This window comes from Phaethon lepturus, unplaced genomic scaffold (genome assembly GCF_000687285.1).
Source record: "Phaethon lepturus isolate BGI_N335 unplaced genomic scaffold, ASM68728v1 scaffold16055, whole genome shotgun sequence".
Taxonomy (NCBI): domain Eukaryota; kingdom Metazoa; phylum Chordata; class Aves; order Phaethontiformes; family Phaethontidae; genus Phaethon; species Phaethon lepturus.
Genome location: NW_010541329.1, coordinates 28,763 through 49,879, shown reverse-complemented (window position 1 = coordinate 49,879; position 21,117 = coordinate 28,763). Strand labels below are relative to the sequence as shown.

Sequence of the window (21,117 nt, the reverse complement as noted above, 5' to 3'; positions counted from 1 at the left end):
AAAACCCACCCTGAAAAAACATGAAACAACCACTTCTCATGATAGGAATAAAAACATGAAAGCCTGCTATTTTCCTGGCTGGATATCTTCTCTTAAGTCCTGCTTTTTTTTTTTAAACAGCATTTCTCAGAAAGGTGGCATACTGCAAGTACTGTAACTTTTACCTGAAAACGTAATTAAATCAGACTTTTAGCTTTCTGCCAGTATATTCTGATAAAGATGATTCTAATATGGTGCTTATCCTTCTGAAACCCAGTCTTCTATTCTGTTTCTGATTCCAGAAACAATCATATTATCATCGGAAGTCATGTCCGACTCATAAAAAATAGGACTAGAAGAGAGGTAGAGGGTTCATTTCATCCATCCTTCTTCCTCAAAGCAGGATAATTTATATCTGCACTATTGCTAACACACATTTGTCTAACTTAATCATAAAAACTTCCAATGATGGAGCTTTTACAAGATCTCCAAGGTAATCCATTCCAGTGCTTAGTTATTCTTACCATTATCATTTTTTCCGATGTTTGTTTAAATAGCCCTTGCTACCTCCTCTGTGGCCAGCACTTAATACTTCTGTTTTAATAGATTTTACAGGTTTGAGGACTGTTACCATGTCTTCCTCGGCAGTCTCCTAAACACTAGCAACTAAAGCATTTTACTCTGGTCTTTATCTGGAGCATATTTGTGTCTTATTCTTAAATATCAGGAAAGATGAAAACCCTTAATTGCATTTTCTCATTACTCTATTATCCAGAGTTGCACAGCAATTAGTGCTTATATTTATGTAACACTTGCAATCACTGACATATAACCAAATACACTTTTGTTTCTAGGTGAAAAATTTAGAGAACTAATGGATAAGTTCCTGAGGGTTAACTTCAGTAAAGGCTGCCCACCCTTGTTTACCACTTTGAAATCTTTATATTACAATCCAGAAAAGGTAAAATTTAGTGTTTATTTGGTTTTAATGAAGTCTTCTATATTGCAATACTAATAGACTATCTAACTTCCTTTATGTAGATTTTCCTGTAACTTACCAATAACTGTTGCTGAACACTTTTCTCCTTAATGTGCTATTTTGTCATATGTGAACTTTTGATGCTTGATATGTATGCAACTTCATGTCTGTAGACAGTTGATGTCAAAATGCTTGAAGTCAGATTGGTGCAGAATGCACTGAAGTACTTGAAAAATCACATCAAAATAAAATTATTGGTTATCTTTATTTTGAGTGCAAGTGTGTCAGGAGTCTTTCCACTTATGGTTTATGATGTCACCAGAAGTCACGATTTTAAAATATCACACAGATGGCTATTGTTCTATGTACATCTCTGAATTGCATGAATCCATGAATACGTTAGTATTTACCACAAAGGCTTGTTTCCCATTTCAGTCTATAGCTAAAACTTTAGTGTTTAACTTTTGCACTTCTACACTCTCACAGTTTTGTTAAAATTGTGTCCCATTGGAGCTAATATTTCAAATGTAGTTCTTCATTCCAAGCTTGTCAGTAAGGTATATTAAAAATAAAACTTCAAACTAAGGCATATTGCTAAAATGCATAGAAAACAAAGGTCAGTCTATTCAGATGTTGCATCTTTGCTACAGGCAATAAAACTCTGGGTATTTTAATCCATTTATGACTAGGTAAGAATCTTTTGTAGCTGCAAAGACCCTAAATTCATAAGGCAGCTTTTCAACTAGCAATGGGTATTTCTTTAATTGGACTAAAATTATTCTTCTTTGTAAAAGTCTCCTTGCTAGTTCTCCTAATATGAAAATTTCAATACACTTGTGTTTGGAGAGTGTAATCTGTACTGTGTCTTAATGGTTGACATAATTTTAGTATTGTGTATAGTACAAGCATTTCTACACTGCCTATTGCTAATGCATACGTTTCAATGTAAACTTTTGAAACTGTATGGAAACTTTTTAAATGATGATACGCTGACTATCTAGACAGAAGTACAGCCAGTGTTGTGGAAGTCTTACCTCTGCTATTTGAAGCATGAAAATCCAGAAGTTAAATATACAATTAACCTCATTAGGTGTGTGAAAAGATTTTTTTTTTTTACTTAATTTTTTACATGATGGGTAAAAAGATGAGGACTACTGTGGGACAGACTTACCCAGAAGGATGCCTTGCTGCTAGTTATCTTCAGTCTCTCAAACCTTTTTAATCCCTAAAACATAATTAAAATCAAGAGCCTCACAATTTCCAAATATGCTTGGATTTGTTTGTGCTGTTAACTTCTCCAAAAGCATTTTCCTTTTCTCCTCATTCTTTTACCAAGACAGGGTCTCTTTTACATTTCACTTGGTTGGGTTTTCATGTAACTATACTGTAGCAAAGCGATCTTTGAAACCAAGAGAAACTTTAATTTTAAGCCTCTGACAGTTAATTTTAGAACTTCGAGGATTTGGGGGTTAGGTGGCAGAAAACTGTGGCAAACTACTATGTGCTGCACCTTTCAGGAAAATGTTGTATTTCGGTATCTAACTTCTCTAAGTCAGTTCTTAATACTAGCTTCTTACATAAATTACTGGTATAGTTTGACAGAAAACAAAGAATTGTAGTCAGGACCATGTTATGCCTACTAGAAAATACCAAGCAAACTACTGAATTCTGTACAAGTTGGGAATGAACAGTTGCCCATGTACTTCTTTGGAAACATGTAATTTGGTGTGGTCAACTGCAGTTGCATTTTAAAATGGCATAGATACGAGGATTTTAGGAAAGAGTTGGTATTCAAGCCTAGAAAGTTTCTTCTTTTTAGAACTCTGGGTGAGGCCAGGATCTTTCATAAACCATGGTTTTGGAGAAAAAGGTGAAATAAGCAATATTTCTGTTAATAGATGTTTTCTATTTGTATGTATCTAACTCAGATAAAAATTAGTGAAGCATTTTATATGTAGGAAAGGAAAATATAAATTACTTCCCGCAAGAACACAGAAGAATGGTGGGGGAAAAATGTCGCTGAGCAAGTAAAGCTAGGGTAAGGGTTAAATTTCTCAGTATGTGTTGTAAAATTTTGGTGTTAAGAACCCATTCACACCTGAGTGGAGAGACCAGAAGGTCATGTGAAGAGTAGCTGATTCTAGAGGAAAAATATTGATGTCTGCCCTCTGCCTGGACAAGGTGGGGGCGGGGGGAAGTGGTTGTATAGAAGGCAAATGTTTGTCAAATATATTCAGGAAAATGTTGTTTGTTATCTAATTGCTGTAAGTTGGTACTTCATGCTAAATGTTTTAAATAAAAAGTTCTGGCATATTTTGATTTTTAAAAACCGATTCTAGTCTACTACTGTTACTAGACAATTTTGGGTGAAATCTAGCTTCAGGTACACAGAGCTGAAAAGAGCATGGGACTTGCCCATACCAAACTGAAGACTATTCAGTGAGGTTTTGGAAACACTTTAGTACTTACACTGCTTAGACTCCAAATACCAAGGTTATAGGTTGGAAGTTATGCTTTGTATTCCAATCCAGACATTGGTGTGATAAAGATCTAAACCAGATTTGCTGTACTTGTGGAAGTTGTGGAAGTAACATTAGAAAATATGTTGGGAAAAATTCTGCTTTTGGTCTACTTGAGGAGTTGAAGTTCAGCTGTGTGTTATGATGATACATTAGCAGTGTTTCAGTGTGTTAGCATTGACTTGATCAAACATCCTTTAAGCAACTGGGGAGTATAAAGGTACATAGCTCAAATGAATAATCAAATCCATCAAGAATACACTGGAGTAATTTTGAATCTACAAGTTGCCCAAACATGACATTGAACTTTTTTTGTCTTTCAGCTACAGTCATTTTTCTTCTGAGAATTGTTTGACAAAATCCTTCTCTAGTACTGTTTTTACATATTTGTTACACTCTGTTTTAGGAAGACTAGAAGTGTGTCATTCCTGTTTTCATGTACTTTTCTGATTCAGTCATACATTAAAATTATAGTTTGTGTGTGCTAAGCATAACTTTTGACAAGAAAAAATTGACATGACTGTCATACAATAAAAAAATGGCTGAAGTAGTTCTCTTTAGCTCCATTTTCTTGGTTCTATTTTTTTGGGTAGGTGAATTGTTTTAGGCAGATGCGTGTTCAGATTTCAAAAGCTTTCAGTTTGGTTGTTTGTCTCCCAAATTCTCTGGAATGTTTTTTTTAGGAGTGACATTAAGTTCCAGATTCGGGCATGTGAGTTTAGGTCAGCGAATATAGGGAACTGTTTAGCTCACCACCATGTGTGGCTTCCTACACAGGATCAGTTGAACAGCTATCAAGGCTCCTTTTGACTGTCTTAGGTAGATCTAGATCTGTGTTGATGGTAGAGGGAGCACAGGCATCTATATTACAGTTATCTAAGTACACATGTCTCAGCCTGAAGGTGCCTACTGTCTGTCCAGTCTGTTTCACTGGGGTGTGTTGGGAACTGTTTATACTTATTCCCAAAGTATCTATTATATGAGGTGTTTCATATCTATGAAACAGTAACATTGAGCAAGCTTTACCAGTTGCTTCTAAAAGAATTAATGAATGTCCCACCCCCAAAAAAAAAAAAAAAAAAACCCCAACCAAAACGAAAACCCCCCCCAAAAACCACTGAAGTGCTGACTGGGTTGAGGGGATGTTGCTTTTTCAGCTACCTAATTGGAATTTGTTTACATGCTTGTGCAAATATTAAGTGGAAGAAGGTGTGGAGTACAGCTGATTCTTCATCACTTCACTGATGGATATGCTTTACTTTGGTTAAGGAGGAAAGACGGTTTTAATCTTCCTTCACACTTAAAGTAGAACTATTGTTTAAGAACACTTGTGTAAAGTCACAGAAGGGTGCCATATGTGGGAAAGACATCATAGTGTAATAATGTAAAACTATTTGTTTCACGAAAAAAATAAGGTTATTGCTGCAAGAGACTTCATGTAACTAAAGGCATGATGATTTGAAGTCTGTTCAGTAAATAAAGATTACATACGGCTTTGTTGCTTTTTGGCATCCTCAAAGACTTCTTTTGAGGTAAAATTGTCCCTAATAAGTTAGTTTCTAACAAGTTGGTGTACTTTGTTATGCAGTCTGTCTTCCCTAAAATTCTGGAGCAGAAAAAAAAAATCATGTGTTGGCCTTGTGTTCTGTTAGCAATGTGCAGAGCTTTATATTTGATTGCACAACTAGGTTGAAAAGGAAACTGTTGAAGATTTGCTAGCTGCTTGAAACTTGGATACTTGAGAAGGTAACAGATGGTATGGTGAAGCCTGGGATAAGCAGGTTTGCTGGATGTTTCATCACAGTCTCAGCAATATTGTTTGTTACCTTCTAGGAGTGAGTTGTTAACCCACTGAGATTTGAGATCATAATGTTTCAGAGGTACTTAAGGCAGACTTTAAAATAACTCTGGAAGCTGATGGGGAGAGGGAGAAAGTGTTAAGTGCTGTAAATTACTGTATGTGCTTCTGCAGCAAGATCCAATTGCAGATTCTGTGGGCCTTCACTGCTTGCAAAGTGGTGATCTGACTAACATTTTTCTCCCTAGTTTTAGATTGTGGAGTTATCCAATAAATTGTTTAAACCATCAAAGTTCTTCAAATGAAGTTGTGATTTTTAAGGTTTTGTGCTGTCTGCTAAGTAGCATGTGAACTGTTTTTTTGACTGTTCTTTCCTCTGTCAAGCCACCTAGACTGGAGGAGTTACAAGTAGTAGAGACTGAAGGGTGAGAAGCTTGAAGTGGAGCTGACAATTGTCTTTTGTCTAGGAACAGTACTGACATTTGATCAAATACATTGTGCTGTGGATAGAGCTTTTGATTATTAAAATACTGTGTAACTGAAAAAATAACGCCAGCTCTTCAGTATCATGCTGTAGCATAAAATCACTCTAATAATGCCGCCTTTTTCAATGATTTCATTGAATTGCAGGAAGAAATGTTGGACAAAGGCCGACTGAAAAGATACTTGCTTTTATTTTCTGTAATGTTGGCAACTGATTTTTCTACAGGTTATGTTGATGAGCAAGGTTATGTTATGTAAAGAGTTCAAGTTCTTAAGTGATAATTGTTGTTATGCTCCCTGTTTGCAGATACCAAAGGCATGCAATAATCACTCCCTAACTTGCTGCATTGGTACATAGCCAGATTCTATGTCTTTCCAACTGAAGAAGGGATCAATTAGAGGGTGATAGAGACTATCAGACAGAATTTTACTGTATTTTCCAGTGTCTCATTCAAAACAAGTTTGTCATACTACATGGATATCATAGTATGTCAAGTTTGTCATACTATATGTTCAGTGGTACATCATTGCTGATACTTGATCATAGATCACTTTTTATCTACAATATATTAGAGAAATCATTTGCTGAAACACTGTCTTGATGGCTTTGTTCTTATTCTTACTGGCTAAATATTTTTTTTAAATAATGTTAATCACTATGTTTCAAATGATGATAAAACGTAGCCACTATATGTTTTGAAGAAATTGGCTACATCTTCTATCGATTCATTATATGGCAGCCTCTAGGGAATGCTGTAAAAATGGTCTGGGGCTTTTTAAATGTGAAAACTCTTGGTCACGATGAAGTAATGTAAAGTGAGTGTGGTTACATAAAAGACAAAGCTCACAAATGTCAAAAGTACTGTGCCAGGTTCTACTTACCTGTTAGGTAGACATGTCTCAAGCAGGTACTTAGAAGCTTTTTTCCTTCTCAGCCTGCATCTTCCCACATCCACAAAGACTAACATTGCATATGGTGATAGTTCTGTGCCTGTGTTCTAGGTATCATTCATTCCTCTAAGTCTGCTTCTGATCGAAGAAGTGTCCTAAGGAAGGCGTCTATAATTAATTGTGTGCAGCAAAATGGCAGTGGATTGCTCAGCTGACACCTTGTTGGTGCCCTTAGTACTGTCTTGATACTCGTGTCTATTCTCTTATGTGTCCAGGAGTGGATTCCTGTTATGTATCAAGGAAATGCAGAAGTTATAAATTGTCAGGGACTTCATTAACAGCTTTCACTGTTGTGCTAAAAAAAACCAAACAAACACCCAGATCTTTTCAGGAGGCAGAATCCAGAGAAATTCAAAGCACCTTTCATGATAATGCTTTTTGCCATCTTTCCTAACAAGATTCTCATTTCAAGCTTCAACACTTGCAGTAAATCTTCTTAAAGCTGTCTGAGAATTGCTGTTAAAAGTTGCAAGTTTGGCATACCAAGGCAATAGAAAATGTACCTAACTTCTATGATTTTTTTTTTTGAGGGCCTTATGGGTGTCACTTTCACTGCTTTCTTAACACACATCTCGGAGAAGGATCAGGTTATAGAACTTTTAAACAGATTGGATGTGCACATGCCCATTGGACCTGATGGGATGCACCCACAACTGCTGAGGGAGCTGGACAATGTCACCGTGGTGCCATTCAATCTTTGAAAGGTCATCTTGATGGATGGTGTTTCCTGAGGACTGGAGGAAAGCAAAGGTCACCCCTGTTTTCAAGGGTCTGAGAAGCTGTAGGCCAGTTGGCTTAATCTCAATCCTAGTGAGACTGCTGGAGCAAATAATCCTGGAAACAATTACCAAACACACAAAGCACAAAGTTTGGCTGGGAGTAGGTAAAGATAGATTTATGAAGGGGAAGTCATGCCTGACTAACTTGATAGCCTTCTGTGACAAAGTGACTACCTTGGTGGACAAGGGGACAGCAGTTGATAGTCTTTATCTTGACTTTAGCAAGGCTTTTGACACTGTCTCCCATAACACAGATAAACTGTTGAAGTACAACTTAGAAGACAGTAAGGTGGACTTAAAATTTGCTCTGAGCTGCCGGGCTTGCTGTTGTGATCAGCAGCATGAGGTCCAACTAGTGTCCCCAGGTGGGGACTGACGCCAGTAGTGTGTAACATCTTCATGACTTGGTTGATGTGGCAGTGTACCCCTCAACAACTTTGCAGATGATACAAAACTGGGACGAGTGACTGATGCATGAGAGGATTGTGCTGTCATTCAGAGACCTTGATGGGCTGGAGAAAAGGCCTGAAAGGAAGTTTAATAAAAAGAAGTACCAGGTCCTGTACCTTAAGAGGAATAACCCCAGTATAGGCTGGGGACTGACCAGCTGGAAAGGTCCCAGCAGATTCTGGCAGACAGCAAACTGAATGTATCCTGCAGCAAAGTTGGTCAACAGCATCTTGGGCTGTGTTAGTAAAAGCACCATCATGAGGTCAAGGGAGATCCTTCTCTTCAGCCCTGGTGAGACACATCTGGAGTTCTGGGTCTGCTTTTGGGCTCCCCTGTACAAGAGCCACATGGACATACTGGAAAGAGTCCAGAGAAATGACATGAAGTTGAAGGGACTAGAGTGTGGCATATGAGGAGAGGCTGAGAGCTAGGACTGCTTAGCCTGGAGAAGAGAAGGCTCAGGTGGGATCTTAAATGTATAAATATCAGAAGACAAGAGTGAAAAAAGAGCTAGATGATTCTCACTGGTGCCCAGTGAACAGACAAGGTATTATGTGCATAACTTAAAATAGAATATTTGAGCCTCAAAAAAAAACCAAACCCAAACACTTTTAGTCATGGGGGTTGTTGAACATAGGAACAGGTTGTTCAGAGAGGTAGTGGAGCTGTCATCCTCGGAGATAGTCAAAATGTGACTGGACATGGCCAGGAGTAACCTGCTTCAGCTGACCCTGTTCTGTAAAAGGGGTTTGGACTAGGCAGTCTGTAGAGGTCTCTTCTACCTTAATGATATTGTGATAGTATTTTCTTATTGGGTTTCATCTTCAAGTCTAGGATCAGCTTGTAGCCATTGACTTGCTAGCTGGCAGATGGTACTTTGGTACTGGGGCAAGTGCATTTTATGCAAGTTTGGCAACACTAAGATTCTATAGCAAACAGTGCAGAAAGGCACAATGAAGATGGACGTGCCTATGTGCATGAGTGCCTGTATTACATAAGCATTGAGATCCCTAATGCAGACACTGTGATTTGGAATCTTTAGTTGTGATTTTTTTAATATCTGTTTGCCAGTATAGCCCTCCTGATCAACTCGTACAACTTTTTTGCTTCTCCTTTCTCAGACCATTCACAAAGGGAAAAAAGGCACTTGTCACAAAATCCGCCTTTTAATCATTTTCTAAATGGAGTAACTTCAAAATACAGGTGGGTAGCTGCAAACTTGCCTTAGTATTAGGTTAAATGTGAGTACATGCATAGTTCACCACATGTCAAGTGAAGCACCTACAACTGCTGCTTCAGGGTAGGCACTTGCCAAAAGAGCAGGTTGTTTGTTCAAGAATGAAATGGGGTTAAGGCTGAGGACGTTATCTATAGATATGAAGGGAGCTAATAATCATTTCAGTACAGTTCTCCATCTATCATTCTTGATTTTGGAGCTCTCAAAGAGGGGTGCCATATGTGCCACTTCATTTCTGTGGTGTTCTACAGTGCAAATTCTAGTAGACAATGTAATAGTTGTACATTTGGTGTTTTGTCAGAGATCATCTGCTTGTAGTTTCAAGTAAAGAGAGCGAGCTGTGTAAAGAATACTTTCAGCTTAGAAATCAGCAGTGACTTGGCCAAGCTGTTGATAGAGATGCTCACTGAAGTTGAGTTTGCCCTCATCTAGTTGGTGAAGAAAAAGTGGAGGAACAGATGCTCATAAAATTCTAGTAAAGTCATAATTTCATCCAGATTATTTCTCAGGTCAGATAGCTCACGTTCACCTTGAGTAGTTGCCTGCTGATGGGGACAGTTGTGGTTTTGGTGTTTTTTCAGTAAATGTGCTGATATTTGTAATACTATACAGCAGAGACTATTGGTGTGACACTGTGGTGGGGTCAGTGGGCTGTGCCCTTACTCTTGGCTTAGTGTGTTATTAACACACAACTGTTGGGAGGTACTCAGTGGAGCTGTTGTCTTTAGTGCTTGACAAATGCCATATGCTAGGCTTTAAATGAGATGCTGTATTTTGGAGATCAGTACTTGAGTTTTTAATGACTGTTAGTTATACTCACTATCCCCAGTACTTACTGCCTTACCATACTCTATAGTGACAACTGCAGTGGCATACGTTTAAAGAGAAGATGACCTTTTACCCTAAAATAGCCTGTTCTATGAGAGGTGATAACACAAGTCCCATGATCTGTTGTCTTCATCTGGGAGTTTTAGCTTACATAAGTCTGCACCAGAGAAGTTCATGGTCTTTGTAACTCTTGTGTTGAAGGTGAGAATAACAGGTACAGAATTTGTATGACTCCAGTAGATGATGCTACTCCGGGAACTGATTTGTGTGTGTGTCATGCAATTCAAAATAGGTTGTCCAAGGGCCCTGACTCGCGGACAGTGTTTCATATTCCCACTTGTCCATTCCACCCTTGTCCTTCAGTTGCCCTTTTGCTGAAGGAGCAGCGCAGTTGTTTTGAGTACCAGTTTCTGAATCTAATTTAAATTTGTAATCATTTTTTGTTTTCTTAATATGTTGTGCTATTTAGCTAAAAGTGCAGCTGCTCAACAAACCATTTATGCAGTGGCAATCTGTAAAAGGCAATTGGATTCAGCATATGAAAATAAAAAACATGACCTGTCCTCGTTTCAAAAATCTACCGCCATGATTTAGAGAAAATCACATGCTGTGAGGGAAGTGCTTGTGTGTAGTGGGGCCAGTGTTGTGTTCTGAAAAACTGTCGGTTTTTTTGAGAAAAGTAGTCTCTCTTACTTCAGAACATTATTTAAAACATGTAGTTCTCATACTGCCTTTGGAGATTCATTCACTTGATTTTCTTGATCTTGCCGTCTGCATCATCAATTCATAAGCACACTGTGGAGGTAACTTGCATTTTAAAGTGAATTTGTTGTCTTTGTCACTTTTAACCATGGATTAAGTAGTCATAATTGTAGGTGACTCACTAAAATGAATTACTTCTAAGCAAGTGAGATACATGGGAGGATAGCAGGGGAGGCTATAATAAAAAGGCAGCTTCATCCTACATGAGGAAACTTGTGGGTTTATGTTTTGGGTTTTTTTACTAATGTTCCTCTAGAATTTTGAAATGTTACCTAAACAAAAAATGGCTTTAAAAAACTAATATAGTGGAATTTTTTACTTACGGTTTATAGTTCTAAAATAATATGAAAAGTTTTCTTTTCATGATTTGCAGAACCTTTTGGAATAACCGGTTTAATGCTTTGTGAAAGGTTTTGAAATGAAACTGTACATATGTTTTACTTACATGCTAAGAAACATGGAACACTTACAAGGAAAATGTCTCAACACAATACAGTCTGTATGTACATGAAATACTGTGGTATGGGTGTCAATCCTTTTCTCTGGTATAGGAGACTTACTATCTAGCTACTGGGTTCTTCCTCTTTTATGCTACAAGTGGTTTTACGGTTTTTATTCTTTGCTTAGTGCTTTAGTTTTTGAAGTTTGTTGTTATTAAAAAATGGCTATTATCAAAGTACCTATGAGTACTCAAACCTCAAAACCTTGAGTTTTCTAGAATGTGAAACCTTTAATTTAAGAAGCCTGCTACATAGCACAGAGGCTTATTTTTTTAATCGGGCTTTTTTTAGTTTCTAAATAGCAAGTATACTCTGCTATTTAAACGACACTTATCAAGTTGATATCTTTGTACTTGAATAAAATTCACACCATTGACAGAATACGTAGTCTGTTGGGAAGTAGCTGTAATCTTTTTGGCATATTCAAGAAGCAAAAACTCCTGTTCAGGAGTGCCACTGCATTATTATGTGTTGTCCTGTTCATGCAAAGTTGCTGTTCAGGGTGAATGTAGCTGTGGTTCTTGGCAGAATGTTTCTGCTGGAAGCTAATAACCGGAGATGTAAATAATTGTATGGGATATAGTAATTTTCACATTCCGTAAGCTGACGTCCACATGTATTAGAAAAACTGAAAAGCCGTATTTGTTATTGTTCCTCACAAGAGAGGGATCTTGAAATGCTACCCCCACCTCCTCCCAAAAAGTTCTCTTTGTACTTGAGCAATATTCAGAAATACTCTTTGGTTTCACATACATGCTGGTCTCTGTATCCATGAGATAAAAATCCAAAGAGCGAAGACCTTCAATTAGTCAACATCAAGATTTGCGTCGATTGTGTTGCAGGTGCGTTGGTTGGTTCCATTGAAGCTCGACATTAGTGCACATGTGCCCTTTTTCTGAGTAACTAAAAACATGGAGACTGTGAGGAAATACTGGATGAGAGAAAATGTCTGGAAGAAACATCAGAAACAACAGTCTCAAAAAAAGGTGTAAGACTGTCTACACAGGAAGGTAGGCTGTCTCCAGTGAAGATATTTCTTTAACCCTTTCAGGAAAGAAGGCATTTTCCCTCCTTGATGTGGAAACCTAAGAACTTCAAGTTGCAACTGTTTTTGTAGTTAGATGTTCTCTGAACTATTGGTGGATTATATAAGGAAGTGAAAAACATTGGTTCCACTAGGAATTTCTCTACATTTTAAGAAGAAATAACTCTAAGATCAACTGAGGACAAACTTTTGGTCATACTGACTCTGTCAGTTCAAGTTTGGGAAAGTAGTCTGAGTTAAAATTCCAGGAGGGGAAATCTGGTAAGTGGACTTGCTCAAGATCTGGTTAACAATTTGGTACATTCACAGCGAAAGATAGCATTTCTACTATATAACTGTATCTTAAGGAAAAGTAAGGAAATTCTTAAAATATGCAGAGGAAGGAGAAGGATGAGAAACGTCATTGTAGGTACTGCCAGGATAGGATGCTCCCACTCTGTAATGAGAATGGGTAGTGTAAAACATGTTGATGACTGACAGTTTGGGTCCCTGAGGTAACATGTAAGCCAACAGCTGACAGGTGTTAGCAGATGACTTGTGAACTACTTTATCAAGAGAGCTTTTTTAGTCTGAGTGGTTTACATTGAGAATAAGCGCTCCAAATACCCATCTGAAGACCCACAAGAAATGCTCTCAGCATCTCTTATGGTTTTTGGTACTGATGCTCTGCTCATGATATTATTTGCCTTTTTTTGTGCAGTCCCCAAACTCATCCAAAAGCTTTCAAAAAAAAGGTTGCTTATGAAGTTAGTCACTGTGGTGATCATACAACATCTTAGAATGTTGATTTGCTCTGAATTTGTATTCTTATGAGTGTCTTAAAACATGCAGTGCAAACTTGTATTGCTGTTAACTTAATCCATTGCATCAACAGTTTTATGACTGGATCATTAGGAGTAATAGTAAAACTGGAAAGTTTTATTAGTTCTCTGAATGTGTTTACATACTGTGGTATAAATGCAATTTTTTTGTTTGTTTGGCAGTTTTCTCATGTGCTGTGGCTTATGTCACATCTCACAAGTTATTAGTCCTGACAGTACAATAAAGAGGGGAAGTATTATCCATACTTCACACATCTAAAACAGGCAGTAAGATATCAAGGCCAAATTCTGCAGGCATTGATCATATAGCCCAGGAGTTATAGTTTCAGGGATGTTTATCTTCAGATGCATTCACTGACCTGTTGATGTGGAGTGTTCAGCATGTTGGAAAATCTGGTTCTGGATGTGAATATGAAAAGTAAAGCAAAATCTGTGTTGTGGGTGTCAGTAATTTCATAGAACATTATTTCTTACCCATTTCATTCACTCTGTGTGTTAAATGAGGAAAGTGTTCTTCAGGAAGAAATCACAGAATCACTAAGGTTGGAAAGGACCTTCAAGATGATCAAGAATGTGTAACAGTATTTTATATTGTGTTGCTTGGTACCTGTATTTCTATGGCTTTAGAGCAATTCCTTCATTTGTTCTTTACAGCTTGTTGTCTAGCCTAATTCAGACACATGACTGCTGTTGGGACAGTAAGTCTGAGCTAAGCCAGTCATCTCTCAATTTTACTACTGTTTTTCTTCTATGCTACACTCATATCAAGAAAATGTCAGTTGTTTCAATTAATCAGATATTTGCTGTTCACTGTGAAGTATATATTAACTTGGGGTGGGGCAGAGTGAATTAAAAAAAATACGTAACCTTCAGATTCTGTCCTCCACATGAAGTGCTCTCCTAGCGCAACTTTCCGATTTATGACTATCTAACTATAAGAGTCTGTTTCATAAGGCTCTGTCATGTCTGTAACAGCATGTCTCAGGAAAAATAATATCCCATTTGTAGTCTGTTATCCTTTTTGGACTAATGCCCAGATGAAAGGTGTCTAATACATTTAAGCAATGTGCTTTTTCTCAAGGTGTCTCTGTGTAATTAGAAGTAGCAGATAAATGAGTACGCTTCTCTAACCTATATGCAGACTCAGTAGTAGACTGGCATGTTAAATTTCTATAGCTTATTTTGAAAATGCAGGGGAATATCAGTGTTTGGAAGTATAAAATCAGGCAAAAAAACCAACTTAAAAATTAAGCCTTTAATAATCTTTTGTGCAGTCCCTAGGTTTTTATTTTCTGTTGTACACTTAACAGCTTGATCACTGCAGGAGAGTTTTCCTGGGACAGTAAGTCTGTTCTGACTGGTGTTGCTGTCCTACTGAACTCTACGGTCCTGCACAAAAGTGTTCTAAATGGTGTAACGTCTCATTGACAGTTTTGTAAACCACCCTTTCTCCCCTGGTATGGCTAACTGAATTTATGAGCTTTTTTCCTTTTGGGAGCTTCTTTATTTGAAACTTCCTTCCCATCAGTATTTCCATCCAGAAAGGTACGGTCAGTGTGTCCTGGATTGAAATACTGTTAATCATGTGATGCGGTGGTGCTGAATGCAGTAGATAATCAGAAGTGTGCTACCATTCATAAATATTTATCAGGCCTGAAAGTTCACATCTAAGCTTCTGCATTTGTAGAGATGGGAACTTCAGGTGGCAAACTTACTACATGGGCAGAGCTTAACTGGCTCTGAACCCAGGATCCTCCTGTACAGGATCCTCTCTAGGGATCTGGAGAAGGGTCTACAAGTTCCTTGCCAAGCTGTACATCTGTCTCGTACATCACAAGTAATCAAGGAACCTTTTTTTCAGGGAGGCTATGAAGATGCATCACTGAGGATTATTCAAGAAATACTACTTTAGAAGGTGTTCTTGTTTGTGCTATCATTATATCAGCTTTTTTAGTGCTACACTGTTTCTGGGGAAGGTTCTGTTTAGAATGGTGTGGTGAGCATAGCATCAAAACAAAAGCAAGGAACCAACTCTTTGTAGTATGTCTCTCCATTATTTTGTGGGTTCAGCTCCCCAGCTTTCAGCTCTGTGTTGGCTGGTTTTGTGTGTGTGTGAATGATTACCATTATCGGAAATGGACTAATACTGGAGACTACTCAAGGGATGGTTTAGTACCGTTGTGTGCCGCAGACCAGCTGCAAGCCCTGGTCAAAATTTTGACATGAAAGGCCTTCTCTAGAACACTGAGCCAGCAACTGCTTTCTGTTTTTTCTGTCTTAACTTACTTTTGTATTAAGTTCATAAATACTTTTCAGGGTCCATTGATACTGCTTCTGCATATTGTGAGCACCTGCTTCTCTCTCTTAAATAACATCTCATTGTAGCAAAGACTTAAAAGTATCGATGTAGTACTCATGGACTGTTTTTATTGTTGCTTCTCCATTTCCCATGAGGCAGAGTACTGCTTCAGGGTATGTACTGGATACCCCTTCCTTTTAGCAGGGCCTGTTGTGATAGGACAAGGGATAGTGGTTTTAAACTAAAAGAAGCTGGATTTAGACTAGATAGAAGGAAGAAGGTTTTCCCAATGAGGGTGGTGAAACACTGGCACAGGCTGCCCAGAGAGGTGGTGGATGCCCCATCCCTGAAAACATTGATGGCCAAGTTGGATGGGGCTCTGAGCAACGTGATCTAGTGCAAGATGTCCCTGCTCATTGCAGGGGGATTGGACTAGCTGACCTTTAAAGGTCCCTTCCAACCCAAACCATTCTATGATTCTGTCTATCTTGTGAAAGATACTCCGAATTTGGCCACAAGGACTTTAGTCTGTTAATGTCAGCATGGTTTTCTTCTGGCCCGAAGATGACACTTTGCCAGGGCCACTGTTGAAAGGCTTAATGTGTCATTCAGATTTGAGTAACATCTAGAAAAGAATTCTAGATGATGATGACTGTGTTGAAGTTGCACAACAGCAATTTCCTTTGGGTATTCTGTAGCAAAACAATTTGCAAATGGTTTATAGATATTTTGAAAAGTACAACTACCTTTCAATTTTCCACGCAGACATAAGCATTCTTACCAAGTCTAGTGGATGCATTTTCTGCTGTGCTGGCAAAGTGGTGTTACAAACTCAACTACTCTGCATTCTCCTGAATAAAGAATATTATTCTTACTCAGGGAACCAGAAAGCTTTGTTCAAGCACAAGTACTTACAATACTGGTGGTGGGAAATGCTGTCAAAATTCAGTTGTACTTTGAGGTGAAAACAGATTGATTTATTCAGTTCTGAGACATACTCTTCTGCTGTTTAAAGTAGAATTTTTGCATCTTTAGGAGTTGGTTTTTCAAACAAGTACTCATCAGATTCAGATGTTTGATTTGTTGATGGCAAATCATGTGGTTCTTTGGAATCAGTTTCTGAGACCTGCAGGGCCATTGTTGTCAGCACCATGCACATTACCTGCAAGAAACAAGTTTTCTTCAGGAAATAAACTACTGTGGAGAAGTCTCTATTTAAGAAGAAAGGTTGTTGAATTCCAAGTTTCAAGGACAAATAGCATAATCTTTCTTTGAAGGGCAAGAACACATACTCTTCTTTTTCTGTATGCATCCTTTCACCTTGCGTGAGAAGGCAATATGCAGAAATACTGCCTTTGCAGGTTGTTTTTTGCGGTCCTTCTCCCACTCTAGGTTGTCAGAACCAGCTGAGAAATCAAGCTTCCCAGTGGTGAAGACCACCTATGTTGACACTTTGAATCCTAAGAAAATGCAGCTGTCTGACATCTGAGCCAAATTGTCAGATTCCAGAATTGAGAACATCTGTCTTAAGAAACATCCTGTTTAATTTCCAGCCCAGAAGATGTATCATGCTGTGGAAGATGAGCAAGTTCATGAAGGGTATTCCCTTCTACCTTCTGTTTTCCCTCTCTTTTTCAGGCCCTTCTGCAGCAGACGTCTTTTTGCTAGAACAACAGAAATGCTCTATCAATATAAAATAGAATGTTTCTGCAAAATTACTCCCATATTTTGAAGGAGGGAGAAAAGTTTGGCAGGAACCCATCCCCTTCCTCAGGAAGGGCTGCTGTTGTCTCTAAAATTGGCTGCAAAGTGAAGTTCAGAAAGGTTATGTTCCATGTAACAACTGCCTCTGAAATGAAGGGAATGCCTGTATAGGATGTATATGGTACTTGTGATACTTGTGCCAAAATAACAGTTAGTGTTTGAACTTTCAGGCTGCTAACTATTTGCAAGATACCTGCTCAGTAATACCCAGGCAGTTCTGATGCCTGGGTGTTCAAAATCTTTTTCATGCAACAGAAGGTTTTACGTACTGCTTCAGGATTGGGTGTCTCAAAAGACGTGTGTGTGTGAGCCTGTGTTTGTGTAGATGGGGAATAAGAAGCACCCACACTTTCAGCTCTTTGTGTTTTCCTGTCTTAAGTACTGATACTAGACAGCTTTTGAATATAGTATGATCCTTCTACATCATCCTTCTCTTACAGTTTAATTCTTCTGAGCAGGTGAGGTCTTGTGAAATTTCTAGGGGTTTTTTATACCTATCTGCTGCAATTACTGAGAAGATAATACACAGAATTTCATGAGAAGCCTCTTTGGGTCACCTACTGGAAGCTGATGAACTGTTGGCTAATTTTCCTCCTCTAGCCCTTTGTGGAAGGTTATAAAAAGGATCAGCTAAGTGTTCCCCCATGGAAAAGTCTCCAGCTTTGTCATGGGGTCTCAAACTTGTAGCAGCCATTGAGTTTTGTTTGAAGAACAAGGTACAACTTGAGATACTGAAATTTCAGGAGTTTGTAGGTTTGACACTGAGGTGAGGTTGGACTTTTTTCTGAGACAGCAGCATCCTTCTGTTAAAGACACCAGTTACTATTTTGGAATGGGTTGCAGTGGACTGTGCAGCTGCTTGAAGGAGAAGAAAAAGTTACTCTCATTAAAGTAACTGAACAATGAAAATTATTCTGAATGCAGTGTAGAACTAAATAGCTAGTCTTAAAGTTTCTGTTCTCTTAAAAACCCACAAAAACAAACAATGCAAATACTTAGCTTCTGGTATGTATGATTTTTAGGCATTCCATAAGGAAACAGTCAAAGTCTTTTTTAAAGTGTCAGTCTCCCACTGTGTGGGAATTCCCAGAAGTGATACACTTAATGCATGATGGTGATGGGCCATTTTAGTGATTTAAATGTCAGTGTACGTATTTGGGCCAAGTAATGTGTGATCTTGTTCCTGTCTTGTCTTTTTACTCTTCCTCACTATTTTGTATCCTTTTTCATTGCTGATAAGGCAATGTGATGTACCCCTTTGCCTGTGTGTCAGTAGTCTAAATATGTATGAATTTTGTAATAGTTAAATCTTTTTATAAAAAAGCATACTAGAGCACATCTTTATAAAGTATTTCTGGGATTTGCCTGAAGATTTTTCTACACTGATGTGTAACTAAATTTTCTTAACTTTAGAAAACCCTTGTGTCTGTATAAACAGGTCAGTATTATATTTTCTTGTTTGGGCAGCTTTATAGATGCACCTTGAAACTTTATCTCAGTAGCAGTATTCAAACTTTCCCTTTCGGTTGTTTGCCTTTGAGAACAGCGCAGATAATACTAAACACATACTCAGGAGTTCAGAAGGCAGGGACTCAAACCTGTGCCAAATGTGAAACATACGGATTGCTTCTGAAACTGCCTATGGTAGCTTTTAATCTGTGCACTGGAAGTGCTGGAAACTTCTTACTGACTTCTAATGGCATCAACTGAAAAAAATACTTAAAAGTAGTTATTGTGACGGATAAATTAACAAGCTGAATCCTTTTTTTTTTTAAAGCTATTGACACAGCTTGAGTCTGACCACTTCATAGTACATTACAGTATTTCTATAGGATTGGTATTGATAATTCAGTTCCTTTTCTTGCAGTTGTTTCACTGAAGGAAATACAGCATTAGTGTCTGCAGGTTTGTCATTGAAACAGAAGTCTAATATAAAATATTCTGCCCAACTGCTGTAATAGTAGGATATACAATCAGTTTAGTAATTTAACTTCCATAGTAATGAACCAGAGAGTTTGAGCTTTTTATCTGAAAAATTTGCATCCCTGCTTTGCGCTAATGGGCTGTTGATTTCATCTTCCATTACGTATTTCACTTCACCTTTGTTATGTATATTAAAAACCTTTCCATACTGCTTTTCTCTTTACTTTTATTCCTTTGTCATTCCATCCAGCTTACCTTGTACATGGAGTGTAATAAAATCAAACCAGGATTTAGGCTACTGTTGCTCTAACATCTCATTTTGGCTCCCCATGTTATTGTTCTTATCTTTGATAGTCCTCTTCTTTTGCTCTTTGTCTACAGAAAAATTTCTGTGGCCAGAGTCACTTGATATATGGTGTAGCATGCAGCACAGATTTCCATTTAATGACTGGCCCACAGGTGCTACCATAACAGCTACAAGTGATGACAAAAGAATACTAGCCATCAGCCATTTACCTGGAAAACAGTGACTTTCTCTTAGGCTGTCCCTTACAAAAGGAGGACATAAAATATTTCTCAGTATAATCAGATAAGTGAAAACTAATGCTCACAGGAAAAAGTAATTCAGAAATGGGGTTCAAGTGAATTGTGTTCCTGTTTCTTGCAGTTTAAAAAAGAAATTAAGGTATGTATGCATGATACTTACTCCAGTCACAGTTTGTGAGCATGTGCAGTTTTAATCTTTACATAAGGTATAGGAGGGAAAATGAACATTTCGCTTGTCTGTGCTAATGGGGATGACTAAAGCCCATTTCCCCTTTCTTGGATTCGTGCTTCTTAGTTCATTGTTCTTTCTTAATTAAATCAGTTGTTGTGACCTATAAAATGGTTTGAATTTTTGTTTTTTTTAAGAGGCTTCTGTAACTGGTGGCCCCAGTTCTGGAATCGGCTCCATTCTTCTCATAACAGAACCTAAGATTTGTTGATGACTTCAGTTATGCCTTTGTAATACCTTAAGCTTTTTTTAGATCCATAGCAAGGGAATAACAAACTTTTTTCCTAGAGTAATACCATTTGAAACTAACTCACGGCCAGTGTCATGGTACTTGCAGATACCTCAGCTTGATTAATCTTAATTCATGTTTCCAGATCATTTGCTTTCCTGAAGCAGCACATGAACCTGTAATTACTTACCTAAATTATTAGTAAGAGACTGAAGCATAAGCATAAAAAGGAGGGAAAAGACTCCAAGTAGTCATAAGAAACAAAGATACTGTCATTTTCATCAAGAATGTCTGCAATAGCCTAAGTACCAAATTTACATTATTTTTGTAGCTGTTGCTTTCACTGCATACTTGTTTCCAAATGTGGTGTTGAAAGTAGTTTCGAGAAGACAATTCCAGTGTAGGTTTCTTGGACTATAGAAGCCAAAACCACTGCAGAGTTCTGAATTTGGAAGAATGTAGCATCTTTAAAAAACATGGTACTGTTTGGTGTTCTCAGTCACCTCAAGATCAGAGGATTTAATTTCACTGTTACTGTAAGCTGATTGAAGAGCCTCCTGTGAGGAAGCCTTCTCACTGCCCCGGGTCTATCCACTGCCAGCTCCCCCCGCTGATATAACTAGTAATTGGGCATCTGTATGCTGAGGTGGAGCAGGGAGTAAATCACTTGTAACCATTGATACAGCCACTAGCACTGGCCCAAAGCAGGAACCAGGCACATGTGACTCAGATGGTGGTTCCGTTCTTTTTGGTGGTAGCATGGTCTTTCTCCAGCTGTGAAGCCATACTGCCAAGTGTGCTGTAGTGGAAAAAATTACGATATGGAGTTTGGTGGTGGCAGGGTGTGTTTCTCCCTTTACACGCGGTTCATTTGCAGTCTAGCAAAGCTGGCTGGTCTCAAAGGAATTTGAGTTTACTAACAGTCAGGTGAGAATAACTTTGGGAATACTTTGATGTTGCAGTGAAAAGCAGCAAGGAAATAACGCTTATCATGTT

At 38.1% G+C, this 21,117-nt stretch overlaps 1 protein-coding gene across 1 annotated transcript in view; it reads left to right on the top strand.

Moving 5' to 3' along the window:
- Window positions 1-826: 826 nt before the first annotated feature.
- LOC104614476 (N-alpha-acetyltransferase 16, NatA auxiliary subunit-like) overlaps window positions 827-21,117 on the top strand; it is a gene marked incomplete at its 5' end in the record, with an annotated part of 34,164 nt that continues 13,873 nt past the window's right edge. The window contains one exon of the mRNA XM_010287701.1: window positions 827-940. Within this exon, the coding sequence (XP_010286003.1) occupies window positions 827-940 (114 nt within the window). The remainder of the gene's footprint in view (window positions 941-21,117) is intronic.